This window comes from Hyla sarda, chromosome 3 (genome assembly GCF_029499605.1).
Source record: "Hyla sarda isolate aHylSar1 chromosome 3, aHylSar1.hap1, whole genome shotgun sequence".
In the NCBI taxonomy this organism is placed as follows: Eukaryota; Metazoa; Chordata; class Amphibia; order Anura; family Hylidae; genus Hyla; species Hyla sarda.
In genome coordinates this window covers 246,071,569-246,096,204 of record NC_079191.1, presented here as the reverse complement: position 1 = coordinate 246,096,204, position 24,636 = coordinate 246,071,569, and the positions used below count along the sequence as shown (strand labels likewise).

The 24,636-nt window shown below is 45.2% G+C and overlaps 1 protein-coding gene across 4 annotated transcripts in view; it reads left to right on the top strand.

The window, feature by feature from the left end:
* Positions 1-24,487, top strand: part of LOC130362241 (amine sulfotransferase-like) — a 70,948-nt gene extending 46,461 nt beyond the window's left edge. For all 4 annotated transcript variants that reach the window (XM_056566401.1, XM_056566399.1, XM_056566402.1 and 1 more), the window contains exons 6-7: positions 8,092-8,272; positions 20,599-24,487. In XM_056566401.1, coding sequence (XP_056422376.1) covers positions 8,092-8,272; positions 20,599-20,729 — 312 coding nt within the window. In that variant the 3' untranslated portion in view covers positions 20,730-24,487. The remainder of the gene's footprint in view (positions 1-8,091; positions 8,273-20,598) is intronic.
* Positions 24,488-24,636: the final 149 nt, after the last annotated feature.

Sequence of the window (24,636 nt, the reverse complement as noted above, 5' to 3'; positions counted from 1 at the left end):
GTGACAGAACATGGTGGCAGACTCCAGACCCTCAGGTGCAGTTAAAACCCGCATGGCAGTTCTGGAAGCTGACAACAAGCGTCTCTGGGATAAAGTGGAGCATCTCAAGAACAGATCCCGCAGAAACAACTTGCAGGTCGTTGGGGTCCCTGAATCGATTCTGGCACCAGACCTCCACAGGCTGTGCGAACAGATTCTACCTCAACTACTGGGCCTCCCCCACCATTGCCAGGTCGAACAAGCCCATCGCCTAGGTCGGGACCTCCGTCTCTCGCCAGAACCTGGAGCACCGCTTGCCCTGATGACCGGCACTGGACCGAGGCAAGCTATTGTAAAATACCTAGACTTTACAGATAAAGTTTCTCTACTACGAGCTTTCTGCCAAAAGAAGGACGGCCTTATGTTTGAAGGAGGACGCTTGCTTATTTTTGGGGTCTTTTCGACCAAAGTGTCTCGCCGCCGCAAGCTGTTTTCCCCGATCTACACTACCTTACATAAGAAACAGATACGTTTTGCCCTGGTGTATCCTGCTGTCCTTAGGGTCTACCATCCTGATGATTCTATGGTCACGTTCACATCGTCGGAGGAGGGGGGTGAGTTATTTGCCCTCTTGTTTCATTGCTATTATACTGGTCACTGTTTTCCTCCTGTCCTTTTTGTGCTCTTTGGGGACTCTGGTACACTGGTATCTGTTGCAGAGGGGAACTGACACCTGTTTATTTTAAAGGTCTTTCCCAAATTTTGCTGTTAATTGGTAAGGGATGTTTTCTGTGTTTCTTTATTTGCCCTGCTCACTTTGGTCATGTGCTTTTCTCTCCTAATACTGGTCATCTTATTTTTCCCACCTGACGTACATTAAATATGCAACTTATCTCGTGCAATATAAAGGGTCTTAGGTCACCTCACAAACGTAAAATGATTTTTCGTCACCTGAAACGGTTCTCCCCAGATGTAGTGATGCTACAGGAAATGCACCTTGATGCTAATGATTATGTTAGAATGAGGAAGGGGTGGGTTAAGGAAGTCTATGGCTCTCCTGCAATACACCGCAAAGCTGGAGTGCTCATTCTGGTAGGTAAGCAGTGTGCGGGGGAAGTGGTCTAGATGTAGTGTAGTAGAAAATGTTGTAGAAAATGATGATGAGGGAAGGTGGTGCAAAATTGTGATTAAATTTGAGTCAGAATCTCTTATTCTCTTCTCTACTTATGGTCCGAACAATGATAACGCTTCTTTTTTGACTCCTTAGCTGTTCAGGTCCAGAACTCTGCAGCTTCCTCCCTGCTTGATAATTGGGGGTTATTTCAATGCAGTAATGTGCTCCGATGAAGATCGAAGACGTAACAGACTTTGCTCTACTCTACCTAGAAGGTGTGATCTTCCTCTGGCTCATTGGGACACGCAGGTTGGTCTGGTGGATTCGTGGAGACTCTTGCCGCCTGACTTCAGAGAGTATTCGCATTATTCTCATTTTCAGGACTTCTGGTCCAGGATAGACTACTTTTTACTTTTCCCCCTTTATCGGGTCATATCTCCCATCACTGCATTGAAGATCTTGTGATATCTGATCATGCCCCTTTAGTTTTACGGCTTACGGACATGGTCCCCAAGGGTTCTGACTATATATGGAGGTTCCCAATGGGGCTGGCTAGAGAGGAGAAGTTCAGGGATCTACTCAGAGGGTGGTGGATGAATTATGCCTCTACCAACTCTGACCATGTTCAGAACCCCTCTTTATATTGGGAGGGAGCCAAGGCTGTACTTAGAGGGCGAATTATGGCTTATGTCACCTATTCCAAAAGGAAAATAATGAAATGATTTTCTGAAAAAGGGGATCAATTGAGGAAGGCCTATTCCCTCTTTCTAACTAATCCTTCTGAGACCTCAAGGGCTGGATGGAAACAGGCGAGGATCAATTATGAGGCCTGGCTGGAGAGGAGGGAGAATTTACATAAATCACATTTTGATGCCTTACTGTTTCGTTATGGTAATAAAACTGGAAAGCTTTTGGCTAGGTTCCCAAAGGGGCCCTTTCCCCCTATCCATATAGCTATAATGAAAGATATGTCCGGAGTTCGTCATTCTCATCCTCATAAGATTGTTGACATCCTGTGTGACTACTTTTCCTCTCTGTACTCTTCCTCCACCCCTAATGTTCCCTCCTCTATTAATTGGTTATCTGTCGTTGACCTACCTATTTTATCAGATGATGACAGTTGTGGCCTTAATGCAGACATTACAACTGAGGAACTGACCGGGGCTATAAAGAATCTCTACTCGGGGAAGGCGCCGGGGCCTCACGGCTTCTCTGAGGATTTTTACAAACTATTACTACCTGACATTGTTCCTACTTTACTGGTATTGTATAATTCCTTTCTCTCAGGAGCGTCTATCCTTTCAATGATGAAAACAGCTTATATGCTTGTTCTCCGTAAATCGGGCAAAGACTATTCTATTCCGGATGGCTTCTGCCCGATCTCGTTGATCAATGTTGATCTGAAGCTAGTTTCCAAAATCATGGCTGACCGTCTGGCCCGGCTTCTTTCCCGCTTGATATCTCCTGCTCAGGTTGGCTTTGTCAAGGGACGGTCTGCTGTTACTAATGTCTGCACTGTCCTTGATGATATTCACATGCACCCGAACCGGCACCCTTCACCCGCTGTCCTTTCCATTGATACTGAAAAAGCATTCAACAGCGTGTGATGGGAGTGGCTCTGGGCTGTCTTATCTAAAATGGGCTTTTCTGGTGCTTTTCTATCCTACCTTTAAACTCTACTTCAACTCATTAGCTAGAATTTCTCTGCCGGGGTTCCTGTCGGCTCCCTTCTCTCCTCAGAGGGGTACCCGACAGGGATGCCCACTGTCCCCCCTACTGTTAAACCTGGCCATAGAACCCCTGTCTCATTTTCTTCAATCTAACCTAGCTATGTCGGGTGTAAAGGTGGGTTCCACGGAGCTCAAGTCCGTACTGTTTGCAGATGATCTATTACTCTTTTTTTATCCGATCCCTTTGCTGACCTGGACAGGGTTTTTTTCTTATTGAAGGATTTTGGTGGGTCATCTGGTTTTAAAGTTAATGTGTCTAAAAGTACCTTTCTATTAGGGGTGTGAATCAGCAAGAATTTGGGGATACGAAACGTATCATGATACGATATATCGTGATATATCCCGATTCTGTTTACTGGACGATATATCGCGATATATCCCGATTCTGTCTCAAAAACAATGTCTTTTACACTTTTATTATTATTATTTTTTTTATACACTTTATTAGACTTTTAGGAAGAATCATTAGATTCCTCAGACAGATGACTAGAGTTCTATTCAACTCTATTGATCTGCGATCAATTGATAGAGCCTAGTCAAGCCAGGCTCCATCAGTGACAGAGTTACAGGACAGCAGGAAGCAGAGGTAAGCCCTCCGGCTACCTCCACAGTGGATCACCCGCCCGCGATTGCACTGCGGGGGGGCGATCCACCCCACTAGCCCACCAGAGAGCATTCACAGATCCCTTTAGACGCCGCTGTCAGCTTTGAGGAACTCCAACAGGTAAAGCATTACTTACTTATGGATCAACTGGAATTGGGAAGATCTGCAGAAAAAACGGAAGTCCTTTATCTCAATATTTCTGTCTGATGAGGAAATCAGAAGAATCATGACTCAGTTTGTTGACTCTACATGGTACCTTAGGAATAGTATTGCAGGATCCTTGGGAAGGCTTCATATAACCTTGACTGAAATAGTTTTTGAGACTACTTGTCTCATTATTATGCTTCGTGATATCACATAGCTGTATTTATGTCTTATCTGTATTATCACATTTACTGTCTGGGGTGATGTCCCTGTTGACTATTATTGGGTATATGAAAAATGTTAATAAAAAATATATTTAAAAAAAATATATATAGCGGACATTTATTTTTACCTTCATCAAATTACTGTACTGTGAGACTTAAAGTCCCATCATTAATGCAAGCCCTGTGTAAACACTAAATGGGCGCTGTCAGATACAAAAACTTTTGATATGTTGTAAAGCATGCAAAACCAATAGGTTTTGCAATTGCTTTCATTAGAAAATTTTCAGTATTTCATACTGAAAAAGCCAATCAAACAACTGACCCCCCCCCTGCCTGCTTGGACGCATACTAGTCCTGCTGTGTCCATGCATCATCACCTATGTCATGGACACACTTCCTTGATTGACAGCTATGAGCGCAGGGCTCACAGCTGGAGGAAAAATCCTCCCACTGTCAGCTAGTATACCGCTACTGTCAGTGAGGACAAGCTGGGAGTTGTAGTTTTGCTAATGCTTGGGGACATGTGAGCAGACAGCATCCCTTTGAGAGGAATTCAGACCAGTGGTGTTGCTAGGGTTGGTGTCACCCCGTGCGGTAGAAAATGGTGTCACCCCATACCTTCCACCCCTCAGTAAGTTTTTAGCCTGTTGTGACAGACACCACTGTTGTAGCGCATTGTGAGAAATTCCAGTATAATAATCAGATATACCAGTTGCCACAGAATGGGAAAGTGTTAAAGAAGTTTTCACCATTTAAATATACAGCTCCCAGAATTACTTAAAGGGGTACTCCACTGGAAAACATTTACTTTTATATCAACTGGTGCCAGGTAGTTAAACAGATTTTTAAATTACTTCTATTTAAAATCTTAATCCTTACAGTACTTATAAGCTGTTGTATTCTCCACAGGAAGTTGTATAGTTATTTCCAGTCTGTCCACAGTGCTCTGTCTGTCCATGTTAGGAACTGTCCAGAGCAGGAGAGGTTTGCAATGGGGATTTGCTCCTACTATGGACAGAGGTGTCAGCACAGAGCACTGTGGTCAGACAGAAAATAAATTTAAAAAGAAAAGAACTTCCTGTGAATCACTTATACAGCAGCTGATAAGTACTGGAAGGATTAAGATTTTTAAGTGGAAGTAATTTATAAATCTGTTTAACTATGTAGCACCAGTTGATTAAATTTTTTTTTTCCAGTAGAGTACCCCTTTATGCAGTGGTGAGGTTTTGCTGGGAGTTGTATTTTCACTCATCATAACTGTAGAACTGACAAGTGACTACAGCTCTGATAGGACATAGAGAGGAGAATGTACAATGATATCAGTGACTACAGGTGACGTCTTCTCTATAGTAAGGAGAATACACAATAATATCTGTGACTACAGGTGACGTCTTCTCTATAGTGAGGAGAACACACAATGATATCAGTGACTACAGGTGACGTCTTCTCTATAGTAAGGAGAATGCACAATGATCTCAGTGACTACAGGTGACGTCTTCTCTATAGTGAGGAGAATACACAATGATATCAGTGACTACAGGTGACGTCTTCTCTATAGTGAGGAGAATACACAATGACATCAGTGACTACAGGTGACGTCTTCTCTATAGTGAGGAGAATGTACAATGACATCAGTGACTACAGGTGACGTCTTCTCTATAGTGAGGAGAATACACAATGATATCAGTGACTACAGGTGACGTCTTCTCTATAGTGAGGAGAATACACAATGATATCAGTGATTACAGGTGACGTCTTCTCTATAGTGAGGAGAATGTACAATGATATCAGTGACTACAGGTGACGTCTTCTCTATAGTGAGGAGAATACACAATGATATCAGTGACTACAGGTGACGTCTTCTCTATAGTGAGGAGAATACACAATGATATCAGTGACTACAGGTGACGTCTTCTCTATAGTGAGGAGAATACACAATGATATCAGTGATTACAGGTGACGTCTTCTCTATAGTGAGAAGAATACACAATGATATCAGTGACTACAGGTGACGTCTTCTCTATAGTGAGGAGAATGTACAATGACATCAGTGACTACAGGTGACGTCTTCTCTATAGTGAGGAGAATACACAATGATATCAGTGACTACAGGTGACGTCTTCTCTATAGTGAGGAGAATACACAATATCATCAGTGATTACAGGTGACGTCTTCTCTATAGTGAGGAGAATACACAATGATATCAGTGATTACAGGTGACGTCTTCTCTATAGTGAGGAGAATGTACAATGATATCAGTGACTACAGGTGACGTCTTCTCTATAGTGAGGAGAATACACAATGATATCAGTGACTACAGGTGACGTCTTCTCTATAGTGAGGAGAATACACAATGATATCAGTGACTACAGGTGACGTCTTCTCTATAGTGAGGAGAATACACAATGATATCAGTGATTACAGGTGACGTCTTCTCTATAGTGAGAAGAATACACAATGATATCAGTGACTACAGGTGACGTCTTCTCTATAGTCTTCCCTTATCTAATTCAGATGGTACATACCACCAGGACTTGTTCCAGCTAAAACTTCTGTCTGTAGAATGTGACGCCTAGACGTCTCCTCACTATGTCAGCGCATTCTCATCCTCTATATGAAAACAAGTATTATTATAAACCTGCCAGACACTGTATCCTCTAAATACAATACTACTATACACTACACTCTTTGATTATAAACCTTCCATACACCGTACCCACTGAATATAATACTACCACACACTGTACATTCTGAATTTAATACCAACACATACTGTACCCTCTGAATATAAATCTGCCACATACTGTACCCTCTGAATATAAATGTGGTGTTGCTAGTGGATGATGGGGGTGCTAGTACTGGCAGGGTGTTGCTGGAGGATGATGAGGGTGCTACTGGTCATCCCCCCTGGCAGTATCACCCCCATCATCCATCGGCAGGATCATCCTCCTGGCAGGAGCACCCCCATTATCCACCATCAGGATCTGCTGATGGAGGTGCTGCTGCTGGGGGGGTTTGCTGGTGGCTGATGAGGGTGCCCAGAGGGGGAGCATTAGGTAGGCAGCAGTTCCCCCACTTAGGGTAGGTAGCAGTTCCCCCACATTAGGTAGGTAGCAGTTTCCCCACATTAGGTAGCATAGATTCCCCACATTAGGTACTAGTTACCCCACATTAGGTAGTAATTTCCCAACATTAGGTAGCACAGATTCCCCACATTAGGTAGCACAGATTCCACACATTAGGTAGCACAGATTCCACACATTAGATAGCAGTTTTCCCACATTATGTAGCAGCCTTTGCACATTAGGTAGCAGTTTTCCAACATTAGGTAGCAGTTTCCCCACATTAGGTAGCATAGATTCCCCACATATGGTAGTAGTTTCCCCCCATTAGGCCGCAGGTTCCCTTGCATGTTCCCCACAATAGGTCAAAGTCTCCTCACATTAGATTGCTGGTTCAAACAACCCCCCCCCCCCCCCACAAAAAAAAATAAAACACACACACACACAACACAGAGACACACACACACAGATAGATAGACACACACACACACGCACACACAGAGACACACACTCAGAGAGACACACACACACAGATTCACACACACAGAGAGCCACACACAGACAGAGATAGCGACAGACACACACACAAACACACACACACAGAGAGACACACACTTACAGACACACACAGACAGAGACACACAAACAGAGATAGTGTGAGACAGACACACACTCTCACCCATCCAGCGCAGCGCTCCTTCTCTCCGGGCGCTCTGCCAGTGACGTCACGTCCTCCTGCGCCGGCCCTGCGGAGGGACGTCGGACCGGCGCAACAGAAGACGTGGGGGCGCAGGCCAGTTCACTGTGCAGGTGATGGGGGGTGCTAGTACGGAGGCACAACAAGTGAGGACTAGGGGGGGGGGGGGTGCTATTACAGAGACAGCGCAAGTGGGGGCCCGGGGGGGGGGGGGGGTTCTGCTAGTACGGAGACAGCGCAACTGAGGATCGGCGGCGTACCTGGTGTCACCTCATCAGGATGGTGTCACGCCACTGATTCAGACTAGTGAGCTCAATTAAAAGTGTAATAAAGAAAATTAATAAAGGTGCTAGACACATAAAAATTAGATGTACATGGTAAGGATCAGGTACTGAGTGATATATTAAAAAAATTTTTGGGGATCTGATGGGTACGCTTTAAGGAACAAAGATAATTCAGCTGTAAAGGCAGTTATAAACCAAATTCCTTATTCCATTATGTATGAGTATTGTAGTCATTGTTCTATGCCTATTTCAGGACCTCCGATCTGCTGTGAAGAAAATTTGCACATTTGTGGGCGTAAACCTCGATGAGAGAGAAATAGACACCGTGGTGGAAAAAGCAACTTTTAAGAACATGAAAGACGATCCTCTTTCTAATTATACATTTCTTTCAGAGGATTTAGTAGACAGAAATAAAGGAAACTTTTTACGTAAAGGTAAAGTAAAATTATAGGAGTTGTCTTGACTGTTAACCTCCCTGGCGGTATGATTCTGTCTGGAAATGTGTACCAAAAGCGGTACAATTTTTTTTAACTGAATTTCACATCTCCCTCCGCCCATTTCACATCTCCCCCGTCACATTCCCCTCTCCCTTGTCACATCCCCCGTCACATTCTCCCCCCTCCTTGTCACATTCTCCCCCCTCCTTGTCACATTCTCCTCCCTCCTTGTCACATTCTTCCCCCCTTGTCACATTCCCCCCCTTGTCACATTCTCCCCCTTCATGTTACATTCCCCTCCCCCTGTCACATCCCCCCCCTTGTCACATTCCCCCCCAGTCACATTCCCCCCTGTCACATTCCCCCCATGTCACATTCCCCCCCTGTCACATTCCCCCCTTGTCACATTCCCCCCTTTGTCACATTCTTCCCAACCCCCCCCCCCCCCCCCCTTCTCACCTTGTCCTGCAGCAAATACACTAGGTTTGCCGGTGCATTGCCGTGGAATGAGATTTGCCATAGAATGAGATGGTCCGCCTCCATCACATCCTATTGGCTCTCTGTTGTCACGTGACATATTTAAACTTCACGCATCGATGCGCACAGTAGTCTCAGTTTGGCTATCACAGGGAGAGGATCTCCTCACCCTGTGATAGCTGAAGCTGCACGGAGCTCACATGGGCTCTGTGGCCCGACAGAAGTTCACACATGTACGCAGCTCATAGGGCTGCCTCATTTACTGTTGATCCACAGCGCTATCGGGATCCCGATGCCCGATGGCGCTGTCATCAGTGTGCGTCCCCGCGAGCGCCCCACGCCCGCAGCTGTACTCCCCGTCCCCCGCAGCTCTACTCCCCGTCCCGTTAACGCTCATGGAGCGGGGAACAGAAAGTAGAGCATCGGGCGCAGGTAAAGTTATTCGCGTAGTGCTGCGCATGCGCAGTACTACTTTACCTGCACCCGATGCTCTACTTTCTGTTCCCCGCTCCCTGAGCGTTAACGGGACGGGGAGTAGAGCTGCGGGGGACGGGGAGTACAGCTGCGGGCGTGGGGCGCTCGCGGGGACGCACACTGATGACAGCGCCATCGGGCGTAGGAATCCCCATAGCGCTGTGGATCGCTCCCTGAGCGTTCACAGGGGACGGGGAGTAGAGATGCGGGGGACGGGGAGTACAGCTGCGGGGGACGGGGAGTAGAGCTGCGGGGGACGGGGAGTAGAGCTGCGGGGGACGGGGAGTAGAGCTGCGGGGGACGGGGAGTAGAGCTGCGGGGGACGGGGAGTAGAGCTGCGGGGGACGGGGAGTAGAGCTGCGGGGGACGGGGAGTAGAGCTGCGGGGGACGGGGAGTAGAGCTGCGGGGGACGGGGAGTAGAGCTGCGGGGGACGGGGAGTAGAGCTGCGGGGGACGGGGAGTAGAGCTGCGGGGGACGGGGAGTACAGCTGCGGGGGACGGGGAGTAGAGCTGCGGGGGACAGGGAGTAGAGATGCGGGCGACGGGGAGTAGAGATGCGGGGGACGGGGAGTACAGCTGCGGGGGACGGGGAGTAGAGCGAGTAGAGCTGCGGGGGACAGGGAGTAGAGATGCGGGGGACGGGGAGTAGAGCTGCGGGCGTGGGGCGCTCGCGGGGATGCACACTGATGACAGCGCCATCGGGCATAGGAATCCCGATAGCGCTGTGGATCAACAGTACATGTAATAATAGAGTAAGTGTATATGAGGCAGCCATATGAGCTGCGTACATGTGTGAACTTCTGTCGGGCCACAGAGCCCATTTTTAGTATTTTTCTTTACCTGCTCTGGCCGGCCCCCGCAACGGGAGCCGACCAGAGCAGACAATCGCATGTTTTCCCGGGGGGCCACATCGCTATATCGCATTGCTTTTGCGATATATCGTGCAGCCCGGCCGGGAATTCTGCAATTCTACCCCGAGCGTGACTCGGGGTTACCGATCCTGGCTGGGAAAATTAACCCCGAGTCACGCTCGGGATTACCGCTCAGGAGGTTAAAATTAAGGGGCAGCAAATGTACCAAAATAAAAAACAAACAGGAATAACCTTTCAACTCTTTGCTGATCCAATACCTGTGCCCTGTTCCTCATTGGCCCTTGTCTACAGACAAAAAGTATGACATGCTATATCAGCCGGGGATCATTGCAGTCAGTCATAGTGTTCACATGCTATATTCACTTCTATAATTACTGGTTTTACATATATACCCTGCTCAAAAAAATAAAGGGAACACTTAAAAAACACTTCTCAGTTCCTATGCTTCCTGGCTGATGTTTTGGTCACTTTTTAAAGGGGTACTCCGGTGAAAACCTTTTTTCTTTTAAATCAACCGGTGTCAGAAAGTTAAACATATTTGTAAATTACTTCTATTAAAAAAATCTTAATCCTTCCAGTACTTATTAGCTGCTGAATGCTACAGAGGAAATTCCTTTCTTTTTGGAACATTGATGACATCACGAACACAGTGCTCTCTGCTGACATCTCTGTCCATTTTCGCAACCATGCAAAGCAGATGTATGCTAAGGGCAGCATAGTGGCTCAGTGGTTAGCACTGCTGCCTTGCAGTGCTGGGGACTTGGGTTCAAATCCCACTAAGGACAACAATAAATAAAGCGTTATTATTATTATAATAACGTCAGCAGAAAGAACTGTGCTCGTGATGTCATCAGAGAGCATTTCAAAATGAAAAGAATATCCTCTGTAGTATTCAGCAGCTAATAAGTACAGGAAGGATTAAGATTTTTTAATAGAAGTAATTTACAAATATGTTTAACTTTCTGCCACCAGTTGATTTAAAAGAAAAAAGGTTTTCACCGGAGTACCCCTTTAATGCTGGCGGTGCTTTCACTCTAGTGGTAGCATGAGACGGAGTCTACAACCCACACAAGTAGTGCAGCTCATTCAGGATGGCACATCAATGTGAGCTGTGGCAAGAAGGTTTGCTGCGTCCGTCAGTGTAATGTCCAGAGCATGGAGGTGCTACCAGGAGACAGGCCAGTACATCAGGAGACGTGGAGGAAGGCCGTAGGAGGGCAACAACCCAGAAACAGGACTGCTACCTCTGCCTTTGTGCAAGGAGGAGCACTGCCAGAGCTCTGCAAAATGACCTCCAGCAGGCCACAAATGTGCATGTGTCCACTCAAACAGTCAGAAACAGACTCCATGAGGGTGGTATAAGGGTCCGACATCCACAGGTGGGGGTTATGCTTACAGCTCAACACCGTGCAGGAGGTTTAGCTTTTGCCAGCCAACCAAGATTGGCAAATTTGCCACTGGCGCCTTGTGCTCTTCACAGATGAAAGCAGGTTCACACTGAGCACATGTGACAGACGTCTGGAGACTGCGTGGAGAACAATCTGCTGCCTGAAACATCCTCCAGCATGACCGGTTTGGCAGTGGGTCAGTAATGGTGTGGGGTGGCATTTCTTTGGGGGGCAGCACAGCTCTCCATGTGCTTGCCAGAGGTAGTCTGACTACCATTAGGTACCGAGATGAGATCTTCAGATCCCTTGTGAGACCATATGCTGGTGCAGTTGGCCCTGGGTTCCTCCTAATCCAAGACAATGCTAGACCTCATGTGGCTGGAGTGTGTCAGTAGTTCCTGCAAGAGGAAGGTATTGATGCTATGGATTGGCAAGTCCGTTCCCCAGACCTGTATCCGATTGAGCACATTTGGGACATCATGTCTTGCTCCATCCACCAACGCCACGGTGCACCACAGACTGTCCAGGAGTTGGCAGATGCTTTATTCCAGGTCTGGGAGGACATCCCTCAGGAGACCATCCACCACCTCATCAGTAGCATGCCCAGGCATTGTAGGGAGGTCATACCGACATGTGGAGGACACACACACACACTGCTGGGCCTCATTTTGACTTTTTTTTAAAGGGGTTATCCAGGAAAAAACTTTATTTTATATATCAACTGGCTCCAGAAAGTTAAACAGATTTGTAAATTACTTCTATTAAAAAATCTTAATCCTTTCAGTACTTATGAGCTTCAGAAGTTAAGGTTGTTCTTTTCTGTCTAAGTGCTCTCTGATGACACGTGTCTCAGGAAACGCCCAGTTTAGAAGAGGTTTGCTATGGGGATTTGCTTCTAAACTGGGCGTTTCCCGAGACACGTGTCATCAGAGATCACTTAGACAGAAAAGAACAACCTTAACTTCAGAAGCTCATAACTACTGAAAGGATTAAGATTTTTTAATAGAAGTAATTTACAAATCTGTTTAACTTTCTGTAGCCAGTTGATATATATATATATAAAAAAAAGGTTTTTCCTGGATAACCCCTTTAAGGACATTACATCAAAGTTGGATCAGCCTGTAGTGTGGTTTTCCACTTTGATTTTGAGTGTGACTCCATATCCAGACCTCCATGGGTTGATACATTTGATTTCCATTGATAATTTTTGTGTGATTTTGTTGTCAGCACATTCAACTATGTAAAGACTAAAGTATCTCATATGACTAGTTCATTAATTCAGATCTAAGACGTGTTATCTTAGTGTTCCCTTTATATTTTTTTAGCAGTGTATTTATAAGGGATAGAGGGAATAAAGCATTACCAGACAACTTTCATTGTGCTTATCTTCTGGCCCCTGGGACTGTTGAAGTGCCTAGATTTAAGTATTTTAATAAGAGATGAGCAATTTTTTGGAAAATTCTGTTTGGCTGATGTGCCGAATTTCCAGAAAAAAATTGTTTCGGTTCGAATTTATTTGCGGCGAATCGATATTCAAAACAGCTATTTCTGGGCTCCAGAGAGCCTCAATAGGGGTGTAGAACACATTGCCTTGTTGTAACACGCCTGTGCTTTGTTAGTAAAATAATACTGTTATTCAGTATGACATGCAGATTACATGCATCGCTATTAACCCCTTAAGGACTGAACGTTTTTCCGTCTTTGCACTTTCGTTTTTTTTCTCCTTACCTTTAAAAAATCATAACCCTTTAAATTTTGCACCTAAAAATCCATATGATGGCTTATTTTTGGTGCCACCAATTCTACTTTGTAATGACATCAGTCATTTTACCCAAAAATCTACAACAAAACTGAAAAAAAAATCATTGTGCGACTAAATTGAAATAAAACACCATTTTATAACTTTTGGGGGCTTCCGTTTCTACGTTTCTATGCAGTAAATTTTTTGGTAAAAATGACACCTTATCTTTATTCTGTAGGTCCATATGATTAAAATGATACCCTACTTATATAGGTTTGATTTTGTCATTCCTCTGGAAAAAATCATAACTACATGCAGGAAAATGTATACGTTTAAAATTGTCATCTTTTGACCCCTATAACTTATTTATTTTTCCGCGTACAGGGTGGTATGAGGGCTCATTTTTTTCACCGTGATCTGAAGTTTTTAGCAGTATCATTTTTGTTTTGATTGCTTTTTATTCATTTTTTCATGATATAAAAGTGACCAAAAATACGTTATTTTGGACTTTGGAATTTATTTGACCGTACGCCATTGACCGTGCGGTTTAATTAACAATATATTTTTATAATTCAGACATTTCCGCACGCGGCGATACCACATATGTTTATTTTTATTTACACTTTTTTTTTTATGGGAAAAGGGGGGTGATTCAAACTTTTATTAGGGAAGGGGATAAATGATCTTTATTCGCTTTTTTTTCCACTTTTTTTTTTACTAGGGGGCTATAACAATGCACACACTGATCTTTTTACATTGATCAATGGTTTCTCATAGGAAACCATTGATCAATGATTCTGGCGATTCACTGCTCATGCCTGTATCTCAGGCACTGAGCAGTCATTCGGTGATCAGACAACAGGAGACAGGTAAGGGGACCCTCTTGATGTCCTACAGCTGTTCGGAATGCCACAATTTCGCTGTGGCAATCCCGAACAGCCCTCTGAGCTAACCAGCTGTTTACTTTCACTTTAGACGCTTCTAAAGGGTTGATAGCGTGCGGCACCGCGATCAGTGCCGCGCTCTATTAGCTAGGTATCCCAGACCACCGGTCCCGGACAAGTACGCCCTAAGTCCTTAACGAGTTAAAATCACTGCAGCAGAGCGTCTGGATGTGGCAGCAGGGTCGGGAGACCATATGGCGTCACAATTAAAGAGATCAAAGAGATTTTTTAAATAAAATTTTTATTTAATTTAATTTGAATTAAAAAAATGTTATCCTTTTTTGTGGACCCTTTCTGGTGAGCATCTCAGCGCTCAGCTATGGTTCATTGTTATCGCTCAGTTTCATTGGATTCTTGTGGTAATTCCACAGATAATATATGATGACCTATATAGGGCCTCACAATTGAAAAGATTAAAGAGATTTTTTTACATTTAAATTGAAGATTTTGATTAGATTCACAAGTTTAATGTCCCGGGTGCCCGAAGTGTTTACTTTGAACTAAAACTGTGACCACAAAACCCAATTATAACAAGGAGTCACATGGTGGCACAATGACAGAGCCTAGAGGTTGCAGCAGCCTGACGAGACCATAGCGCCTCACAACTGAAAAGATTAAAGATATCTTTTTAAATTGAAATTGACGTTTTGAATATGTTAAAATTTTCAAAGTTTAATTTAATGTGCCAACAGCATGAGGAGACGATATGGTGGCAGAATGACACAGCCTAAAGGTTGCAGCAGCATGAGGAGACCATATAGTGGCAGAATGACCCAGCCTCACAAATTGAAAAGATTAAAGATATTTTTTTAAATTTCAATTGAAGATTTCAAATAGATTGACAGAAAAAGTTTTATTCAATGTGCCAGCAGCATGAGGAGACCACATGGCTACAGTGTGTCAGATGACTATAAAAACCACCTATTTCGCAAAACCTTGCCTGTGCTCCACTGTCCCCCTCCCCTTCTCTTCCAGTTCAGCCCCCCAGGGCTCATGTGACTTTGAGATGTAGGTGCCACTTCCCCAGTGCCCTGATCAGCCATCGTTTCCACCATCTGTTGTAGGAAATGAAGCAGTGGAATGACGTTGTTCATCCCGTAATCCTGGTGACTGACTAATAATGTGGCTTTCTCAAAGGGCCTGAGCAAACGACAGGTGTCACGTATGAGCTGCCACTGGTTCACATTGAAGTTATACAGGGGAGTCCCCCTATCTGCTTGGATCATTAAGAAATCGGTGATGGCTTTTCTCTGTTCGTATAATCGGTCCAACCTATGGAGCATGGAATTCCAATGTGTGGAAAAGTCACAAATCAGACTATGTTGGGGGATGGCGTTCTGGTGCTGCAGCTCAAGGAGGGTGTGCTTTGCGGTGTACAAGTGGCTGAAGTGCATGCAAAGTTTCCTTCCCATTGTTAGGATGTCTTGCAGATGGGGGGGAACACTTCAGGAACCGCTTGACAACCAGATTGAACATGTGTGCCATGCAGGGCTCAGGCTTCGTTGATGCAGCGCAGACAAGATGTTCTTCCAGTTGTCGTTCACCATGGTTCCCATTTCCAGTTTTCATGGAGTAAGCAATGATTTGATTTCTTGATGAATGACTTTTAGCAGTTCCTCCCCTGTGTGACTCCGTTTGCCAAGGTGAAACCATGTGAAGAACAGCGTGACACAACCGTGCCCTGCACACATGGTATGCTGGATGGGCACTGAGACTTTTCTGTGCAGTGGAGGCTGAGGACATGGTGGAGGATGAGGAGGCGGAGTCGCACACTGTTGCAGGACTAATGGCCTGAAACTGTAGAGGCGGATGTGGCATGACCTGTCCAAGTTGCTGTTGTGGCTGTGCAGGAACCACATTCACCCAGTGGGCCTTAAAGGACATGTATTGTCCCTGACCATAGTTACAGCTTCACACGTCGGCACTGCCGAGCACGTTGGTACACACTGACAGGCCCAAGGACTGGCCCACCTTCTGTTACACAAAATTGTGCAGGGCTGGTACTGCCTTTTTCGCAAAGAAATGACTGCTTGGGACGCTCCACCTCGGCTTGGCACAAGCCATCAGTTCTCCGAAAGGTGCAGAGCTCACCACTTGAAAAGGGAGGGACTGCAGCAACAGCAACTTGGACAGGAGCACATTCAGCTTCTGCGCCGTTGGATGAGTGGGCACATACTGCTATACGTTGCAGCAGTGAAAATGCTCGTACCTGTATTTTCAGCTACGGCCTGTCCCAACCCCTGCCTTTAATCCCCCCCCCCCCCATGCTTATTACGGAGTGTCCCGGGTGCCCGAAACGTTTAGTTTGAAAAAATGCTGTCAAACAACAAGATCAATATAACAAGGATATCACATGGCGGCACAGTGACAGAGCCTTGAGGTGGCAGCAGCATGACGAGACCATAGGGTGGCATTATGATAGAGCTTGGATGTGGCAGCAGTATGAGGAGACCATATGGTGGCATAATGACAGAGCCTGGAGGTGGCAGCATCAGCATGAGGAGACCATATCGCAGCACAAAGAGAGAGCATGGAGTTGGCAGCATTAGCATGAGGAGACCATATGGCAGCACAATGAGAGAGCCTGGAGGTGGCAGCATCAACCTGAGGAGACCATATGGCAGCACAATAAGAGAGCCTGGAGGTGGCAGCATCAGTATGAGGAGGCCATATGGCGGCACAGTGACAGAGCCTGGAGGTGGCAGCAGCAGCATGAGAGCCATGCCAACTGAGAGTTGAGTCTTAGGGGTGTCGGATGTCACTTGGGATGAAGTGGATGACCGAGTGAACCAATCAATCATGGCTGCGGGGTTGCTGGTCAAGACAAGACTGCTAGCTGACACTGGGAGCTCAGACCTCTCGCTGCGACTCCTGCTGCCACACGTCCCTACATTGCTGCGACCTCTGCCTGCTCCTGATGAATTTAGGGCTCTGCCACTCCTCTGTGCACATCCTGACACTTCTCTGCCTGACATACTTATACACCAGCTGAGTGCGTATATGTTACACTTATGAGAGGAGGACAATACGCTCCACTACGCTTAAAACTGTATTACACTACAAAAACAAGTGTGTACCTTTGGCTGGCCTTTCACAGCAACTAGGCCCTTATGACTTTAACAAGAACAAAATCGTACACCACGTAGGTGTATGTACAGTTTACACTTAGGAGAGGAGGACTATACGCTCCGCTACAAACTGTATAAGGCTACAAACACAAGTGTATAGCTTTGGCTTGCCTTTCACAGTAACAAAGCCCAAATTAATTTAACAATAAAAATATAAAGGACTCCACGTAGGTGTACTTACAGTTTACAATTATGAGAGGAGGACTATGCGCTCCACTACACTTCAAACTGTATTAGACTACAGAAACAAGTGTGTGGCTTTGGCTGGCCTTTCACAGTAAGTAGGCCCAAATTAGTTTGACAAGAAAAAAAAAACGTACACTACCTATGTACGCACATGTTACACTTATGAGAGGACAATACGCTCCGCTACGCAACCTGTATTAGACAATGAAATCAGGTGACTATGGCTTTTCATGCTCACCCTAACTGGCCCCTGTTAGCTTTAGAGTTGTTGTACACACTAGTGCTTCAGCACAGAGTCGCTGTGTAGTACAGCCCAGTACAGTATTATTATGCACTAATAGTAGGTGACAATTGCTTTTAGTGCTCAGCCTAACTGGCCCCTATAAGCTTTAGAGCTGTTGTACACCCCACTGCAGCAGTACAGAGTCGCTGTGTAGTACACTAGTGATAAGCGGCAGGGGCCATATTCGAATTCGCGATAATTCGCAAATATTTTGACGATTATTTGTCCTATGCTTGCGAAATTCACTTTCGCTATGTTCCTTCACTTTTTTCCATGCAAAAATTCACATAAAAATTGCATGTGAAAAAAAGAATATTCATCATTACAAATGTATAGCACTTTATTCTAAATATTTGCGAAATCGCAAAGTGCCGATATTCGCGATAAAAATTTGCATTACGAATATTCGCGCTCAGCACTATAGTACACCCAAAAGTGTACTTTCTCTCTCTCTCTCTCTCTCTCTTCCTTCTCTGTCAGTGCTTTTCTGCAGTGACTTGCGCTTGTGGTGAATCGCTGCTGTGAAGCTGGTTTTCTGTTCAGCACACACACTGCTCTCTCTCTATCTGCAATAAAATGCTCTCTCTGACATAAAACGCTGGAATGGCTGGCAGCAAGATGGCTGCCGATTACATAGGGCTGTGACATTACAGGGCTGGCTGGCTGCTGATAGGCTGCATGCTGCATGTGATTCAGGGTCATCCTGCCTTCCCAGAGTTCCTTGCCCCATGTCCTCATATGTGGATCCGCCATTTTAGATGCCCTGGACCGCACTAAATGGAGTTTAATGAAGCGATTTGTTTCATTGAATAGTTGCAAATCGAATTTTTCCTGAAATTGGTAACAAATTCGGATTTGTCAGATTCGATTCGCTCATCCCTAATTTTAATAATTCAGAGAACTTTGCACTTTGGAAAATCAATGGACATATTACAGATTTACACGTTTCAGTGGCAAAAAAAATATAACAAAATCTAGAGCAGTCACTTCCTTTAACAGTGTGGCTGTGAACAAACATGGACATGGAGCTCTATGGCTAGGTCCTTTGCATTCTTTGACCTGGAAAAACGGCACAACAACTGTCACAGATTTTTTTCCCACTTTTATGTGTTTTTTTATGTAAATTTTTCATTTCTGTGGATACGCCTTTTTATTTATTTTTTGTAACCTTTGACAGTTTTTTACTGCCTACAAGGTACAATTTTGTGGGTCGGATGCAGAGCACGTGGATGTAAGGGGGTGACGTATAGCAGCCAAATGCCATTGGAATGTAAGGGGGTGACGTATAGCAGCCAAATGGATTTGAAGACTACGGAAATGACAGGAATTAATAAAAAAAATGGTTAATTAAATAAATAAAATTTAAAAAAATCAGTCAGATAGAAAACAAGCAGCCTCATGTTACCAGGGTGGGAAGGGACATTTATTTATTTATTTTGGCCTTTCCCAACCTAAATAAAGCCAGCCTACTACTACGCCATTTTTATATGTCCCTGACTTTTTCGGTACCCGGTGGGTATGAGTTATAATGGTGGCTTAGCGATTTTTTGGGGCTAAGTGTAAGCCTCGGCCCGCAGGGAGAATGCGCATAAAGTGCATAAAGGATCTGTTTACATTTTTAACATGCATTTTTGATTAAAAAAACAGAGCCTGTCTCACCTATCCTGGTTCCTGTTCTTTCAGCTTGATCTGCAGTCCTGCCTCTGGTGACCGTGATGTCATCACTAGAGAAGAGGCTACAGAACTGTCAGTGATAAGTAGACATCTGACTATACAGTATGCAGCCATCTATATAGATGGCTGTATACTGTATACCCCTCAAGGAGTTATATGTGGAAAAAAAACAATTACATAATTTTATGGGATATACATGTGTTCTGTCCATGTGGAAAGATATGTTAACTTTATTCTCTGGGTCAGTACAATATCAAATTTATTTATTCTTTGTTTTGTTTTTCTACCTTTAAAAAAAACAACTTTTTCTTTAAAGGGGTACTCCACCTCTACTTATGACTTGCGATGCAGGGGCCAAAGGATCGTGACATCACGGTCCCACTCCTCGTGACGTAACTCCCCGCCGCATCAATGCAAGTCTATGGGAGGGAGGCATGACGGCCGCCACGCCCCCTCCCATAGACTTGCATTGAGGGGGATCCCGGCGATCAGACATGTTATCCCATAAGATGTTTATGGGCGGAGTACCCCTTTAATTGTTTCACATGAAAAATTTTTTGTATCTCTATAACTTTTTTTTATCTTTCCCTTTGTGGAGCTGTGTAAGAGTATGTAGATTTCGATTATGGGGTAAATGGGACTTTTGATTGCTTCTCTCTGTATTCTTAAAGGGATACTCCGCCCCTAGACATCTTATCCCCTATCTAAAGGATAGGGGATAAGATGTCAGATCGCCGGGGTCCCGCTGCTGGGGACCCCGGGGATCGCTGCTGCAGCACCCCGCTATCGTTACTGCGCAGAGCGAGATCGCTCTGCACGTAATGACGAGCAATACAGGGGCCGGAGCATCGTTACGTCTATGGGAAGGGGGTGTGGCGGTCGTCACGCCCCCTGCCATAGACTTGCATTAAGGGGACGGGACTTGACGTCATGAGGGGCGGAGCCATGATGTCACGCTGCTCCGGCCCCTGTATCGCCCGTCATTACGCACAGAGCAAACTCGCTCTGTGCAGTAATGATGGCGGGGTGCCGCAGCGTCGATCCCCTGGGTCCCCAGCAGCGGGACCACGGCGATCTAACATCTTATCCCCTATCCTTTAACTGCACTATTCATTGAATATAAACTCACTAGCTCAACTTTATGCTCTTTACCAGGGATTGTTGGCGACTGGAAAAATATGATGACGGTGGCACAAAGTGAAATGTTTGATAAAGTTTACAAAGAGAAGATGGGAGATCTGCCAATCAAGTTTTCATGGGACCTAAATGAAGAAACTGCATCCTAGAGTTCAGTCTCCTTCATAATAACCGTAAATTAAATGGTTGGACATTGATAGGAAAGAACCCCTCCAGGCTCGCTCCAGAAAGTGTATCTCAGAACCCTTCCCTCCAATGGCAACAACACCATAGAAAGATATATATACCCAGTGGCATAGCTATAGAGGTCGCAACGGTCACCGTTGCGACCGGCCCCTTAGCCCCCTTAGACCCCTTAATCAATCAGTATGACAGCCGCTGCTACCATACCTGTCCATCTGGCAGCAGCGGAGTCTTCATGAGGACCTGGGGGCTGGGGCAGCTTGGCGGCATCAGGACCTGGGATAGGCAGGGACAGTGCTGCGGCATCATCACGCCGTGACTGTCCCACCCCTGCCTTGCCGCCTCAAGTGGAGGAGGAGGGGCAGGGCACATACGGTCCAAAGTCCAGGAAGCCCTGCCCTCCTTCTCCTTATGCATTGTAGCAGGTCTGCCCACTAGAGTGACCGCCTGCTCATCCACCCGTCTGCCCGGCCGCTCGTCCGTCTGTCTTACCCGTCCGCCAGCACATCTGTCTGCCCAGCCACCTGCCGATCCCACTATCCCACCTGGTAAGATTGAACCAAAGCACATAATAAATGCATGGCGCTTCGGCGCGCAGCACCGTTCATTTACTGCATAACCATGAATTTACAGCATGACATAGTAGTTTCGCAAAGTGACATCAGAAGCCAGTGTTTTCCAAACAGGGTGCTTTCAGCTGTTGTAAAACTACAACTCTCAGCATGCCCTGACAGCCAAAGGCTGTTCGGGCATGCTGGCAGTTGTAGTTTGCAACAGAAGGAGGCTCCATAGTTTGAAAACACTGACTTACAGTAAATGTTTTAACTTTTAGAAAAAAAATATATATATTGTGGAAACCTCCCTTATTACCATAAATTATCTTGTAACACGTAACGGATCTGTCGAAGACTTGGCCCTATAGTGTGCCTCCAGCTGTTTCCCCCCCTGTGTGCTGCTTGCAGCAGCAATCCACCGCTACGAGTAGCCACACAGATTGCTGCTTCAAGCAGGATACCTGGGAAAACAGCTGGAGGCACACTATAGGGTCAGGTCATGGGCGGATCTGCAACATAAAATATGCTGCTGATCTGTTATGTGTGACCCTATATTTGTGGGGCTATCAATCACAGAGCCACGGACCGCACTACACGAGAGGTAAGCCCTCTGGCTACCTCAGCATTGGATCGCCCCCTTCCCCCCCACTGGGGGGGGGGGGGACCACTCCACTGGACCACCAGGGGCTGTTTAAAGGTCCCTTTGGATGCCGCTGTCAGCTTTGACAGTGGGAATTCAAAGGGTTAATAGTGGCTACGGCGATCACCGTATGTCAGCTATTGGGGGGCCAGCCAGTATGGCGTGGGCTCAAGTCGGGAGCCTGCGCCATAAACAGTTAACGGCACAAGGATGTGTATACACGTCCTTAGTCGTTAACCAGTAAAAAAAATGGGAAAGGGGGGGGGTTAGGGGGCCCAGGATAATTTTTTGCTTCAGGGCGCTGTGGCTTCTAGCTACGCCCCTGTATATACCCAATCATTAATTAAAAAAAGGAAAATCTGAATCTGTTATCTCTATGTATCATAATGCTGCTTATACAATGCTCATACATTTAAAGTGAATGTGTCCTCTAGATTTCTTTTTAATGATTAGAGCCAGATACTGAAAATTTTCTTTTTTTTATCTATTTTTAGTACATTATTATCGGGACAGCCATCTTGCCTGATGTGTTTTTAACAGTATTTATGCTTGGGAATTTCCATGGTCATAGGCAAAATGAACATCTCCAGACCCTATTGACTGTATGGGTTGGAGTGTAAGCATGCTCTGTGACCTTCGCAGAGGTCATTCTACAGGGAAGGGGAGGCTAAGCTGCTACTGTCTCATCCATATAATGTCCCTTTTCAGTCTTCGCCATACCATCACAGACAGAACAGGAAGGCTCAGTGTAGTTTTAGGCTTAGTGGTCAAAATGAAAACTTCAAGACTTCTGATTTATTTTATATATGGACAGTAAAATTAAAAATGAGAAAAAACAAAAAAATATAAAAATATTTTTTACATAAAATGTTGATTGAGGGTAGGCTCACGTGCCACGTTTGGCTACATATTCGCTACTGCACATTTGAAGTCAATAGTGACTTCAAAGGGGATTTTCATAATCAAAAATTATCATCTGCAAAAATAACTGATGTGTCTGGGCTCTTGTAGTCTATTAAATATAACAAAAATTATTCCACCTCTCCCCTATTTGAATTGAACTATTTGGAACTGCTCAAGATAGCTGAGCACTATAGTAGCCTGTTTCCTAGGCCCATAGACTGCGCCTTTCAAACAGATGGGGACAGGACTCTTTCAGAATTCCTGTCAGTCAGGCACTCATCTCCTATCCAGTAAGAATTCATGCCCCATGTACCCAGCATGTACATTGATAAATGTCACACAAACATTCTGCTCATAAGTGTATGCTACCTCTATACATGCACCAATATAACCAGACATACTGTCATATAGTGACCAAATAGTGGTTGGATCCCAGGTCTACACAGAGATGACAGTTTTGATAAAATGTAGAAGCAAACATTATACATGTGACGTTTCATGGTCAGTAGGAAACATTGCAGCCCTGAACCCCAAGCACTGTTTAAAAATCCCACAATTAATTGGCCCACCTGCCTACCTACCACTGTGATCAGCAGCTCTGCGCTGCGCTCTGCGGTTGTCATAGTAGTGTCTCAAAGGGATTGGATGTGACACAGGTATAATTTTCATAAATGTTTCTTTTTTTTCTTCTGCATAACACTGATGATTTTTGAACACTACAGAGTTTTTAAGCCACCTTTTGCAGTAGGCGATTATAATGTTGTCAGTCTGGGCAGGCATTCAAGGTTGAAACTGCCGGGGTGCTCAAAGTCGTCCAAGGTGTTCATATTATAATCTACCACTGAGGGCTAAAATTATAAATAAGCACTATTACCTCGAAATCTATGGAACTTGCCCCCCCGATTCCCAGGAATCTCTCCGCTTTTGACTGCAAGCCCATCCTTAGACATACATGCAGTTGAAAGCTATGATGGAGGAAAACACTTTTGGGTCCTTGTCCTCATCACTTACTCTAGTAGACTGCTTTAGGCGTGCAGCCCACAAGAAACTGGGAGTGCCACAGATATTCTGTGCCTTGCTCTGGCAAAGAGACTTGCATTGACATTACTACATCACATGGCTTACACCAGAGAGGAGGAAACTCCAAAAATGGAATGCATAGACAGCAAAAGTACAAAAACACCACCTCTCTGGTTTTTTATCACCTATTAAGTCACACAAAGTGATAGAGCTGCAAATGCACCAAATAATACAAACTCCAAAAAGGGAATGCATTGACAGCAAAAGTACAAAAACATGTAAATCTTTATTAAACATACATATTATAAAAACATAGCTTAAAAGATGAAGGCACAATGTACATCGCTGGATGATGTCAAGGAGGTGGGGACACTAACAGTGGTATCACAAACTAAATCAATAAATATGATAAGGTACAAAACATGCATGGAACATCATAAATATGGAACACTATAAAGACAGCCTATAATATCCAGTTAAGGACGCAGGGCATACAGGTACGCCCCCGTTCCCGAGTCCTTAAGGACTCAGGGCATACCTGTATGTCCTGAGTCCAGTTACCAGGGTTTTAAAGGGGTTCTCCACTGCCCTGCCTTCCGGAGCTCCGCTCGCAGCGTCTGGAAGTTTATTACTCCGAACGCTGTGTGCGGGCTTCCGTGTTCGAGGCCGCCCCCTCGTGATGTCACACCCTCCCCCTCGTGACTTCACGCCCAACCCCTTGTGAAGTCACGCCCGCCCCCTCAACGAAAGTCTATG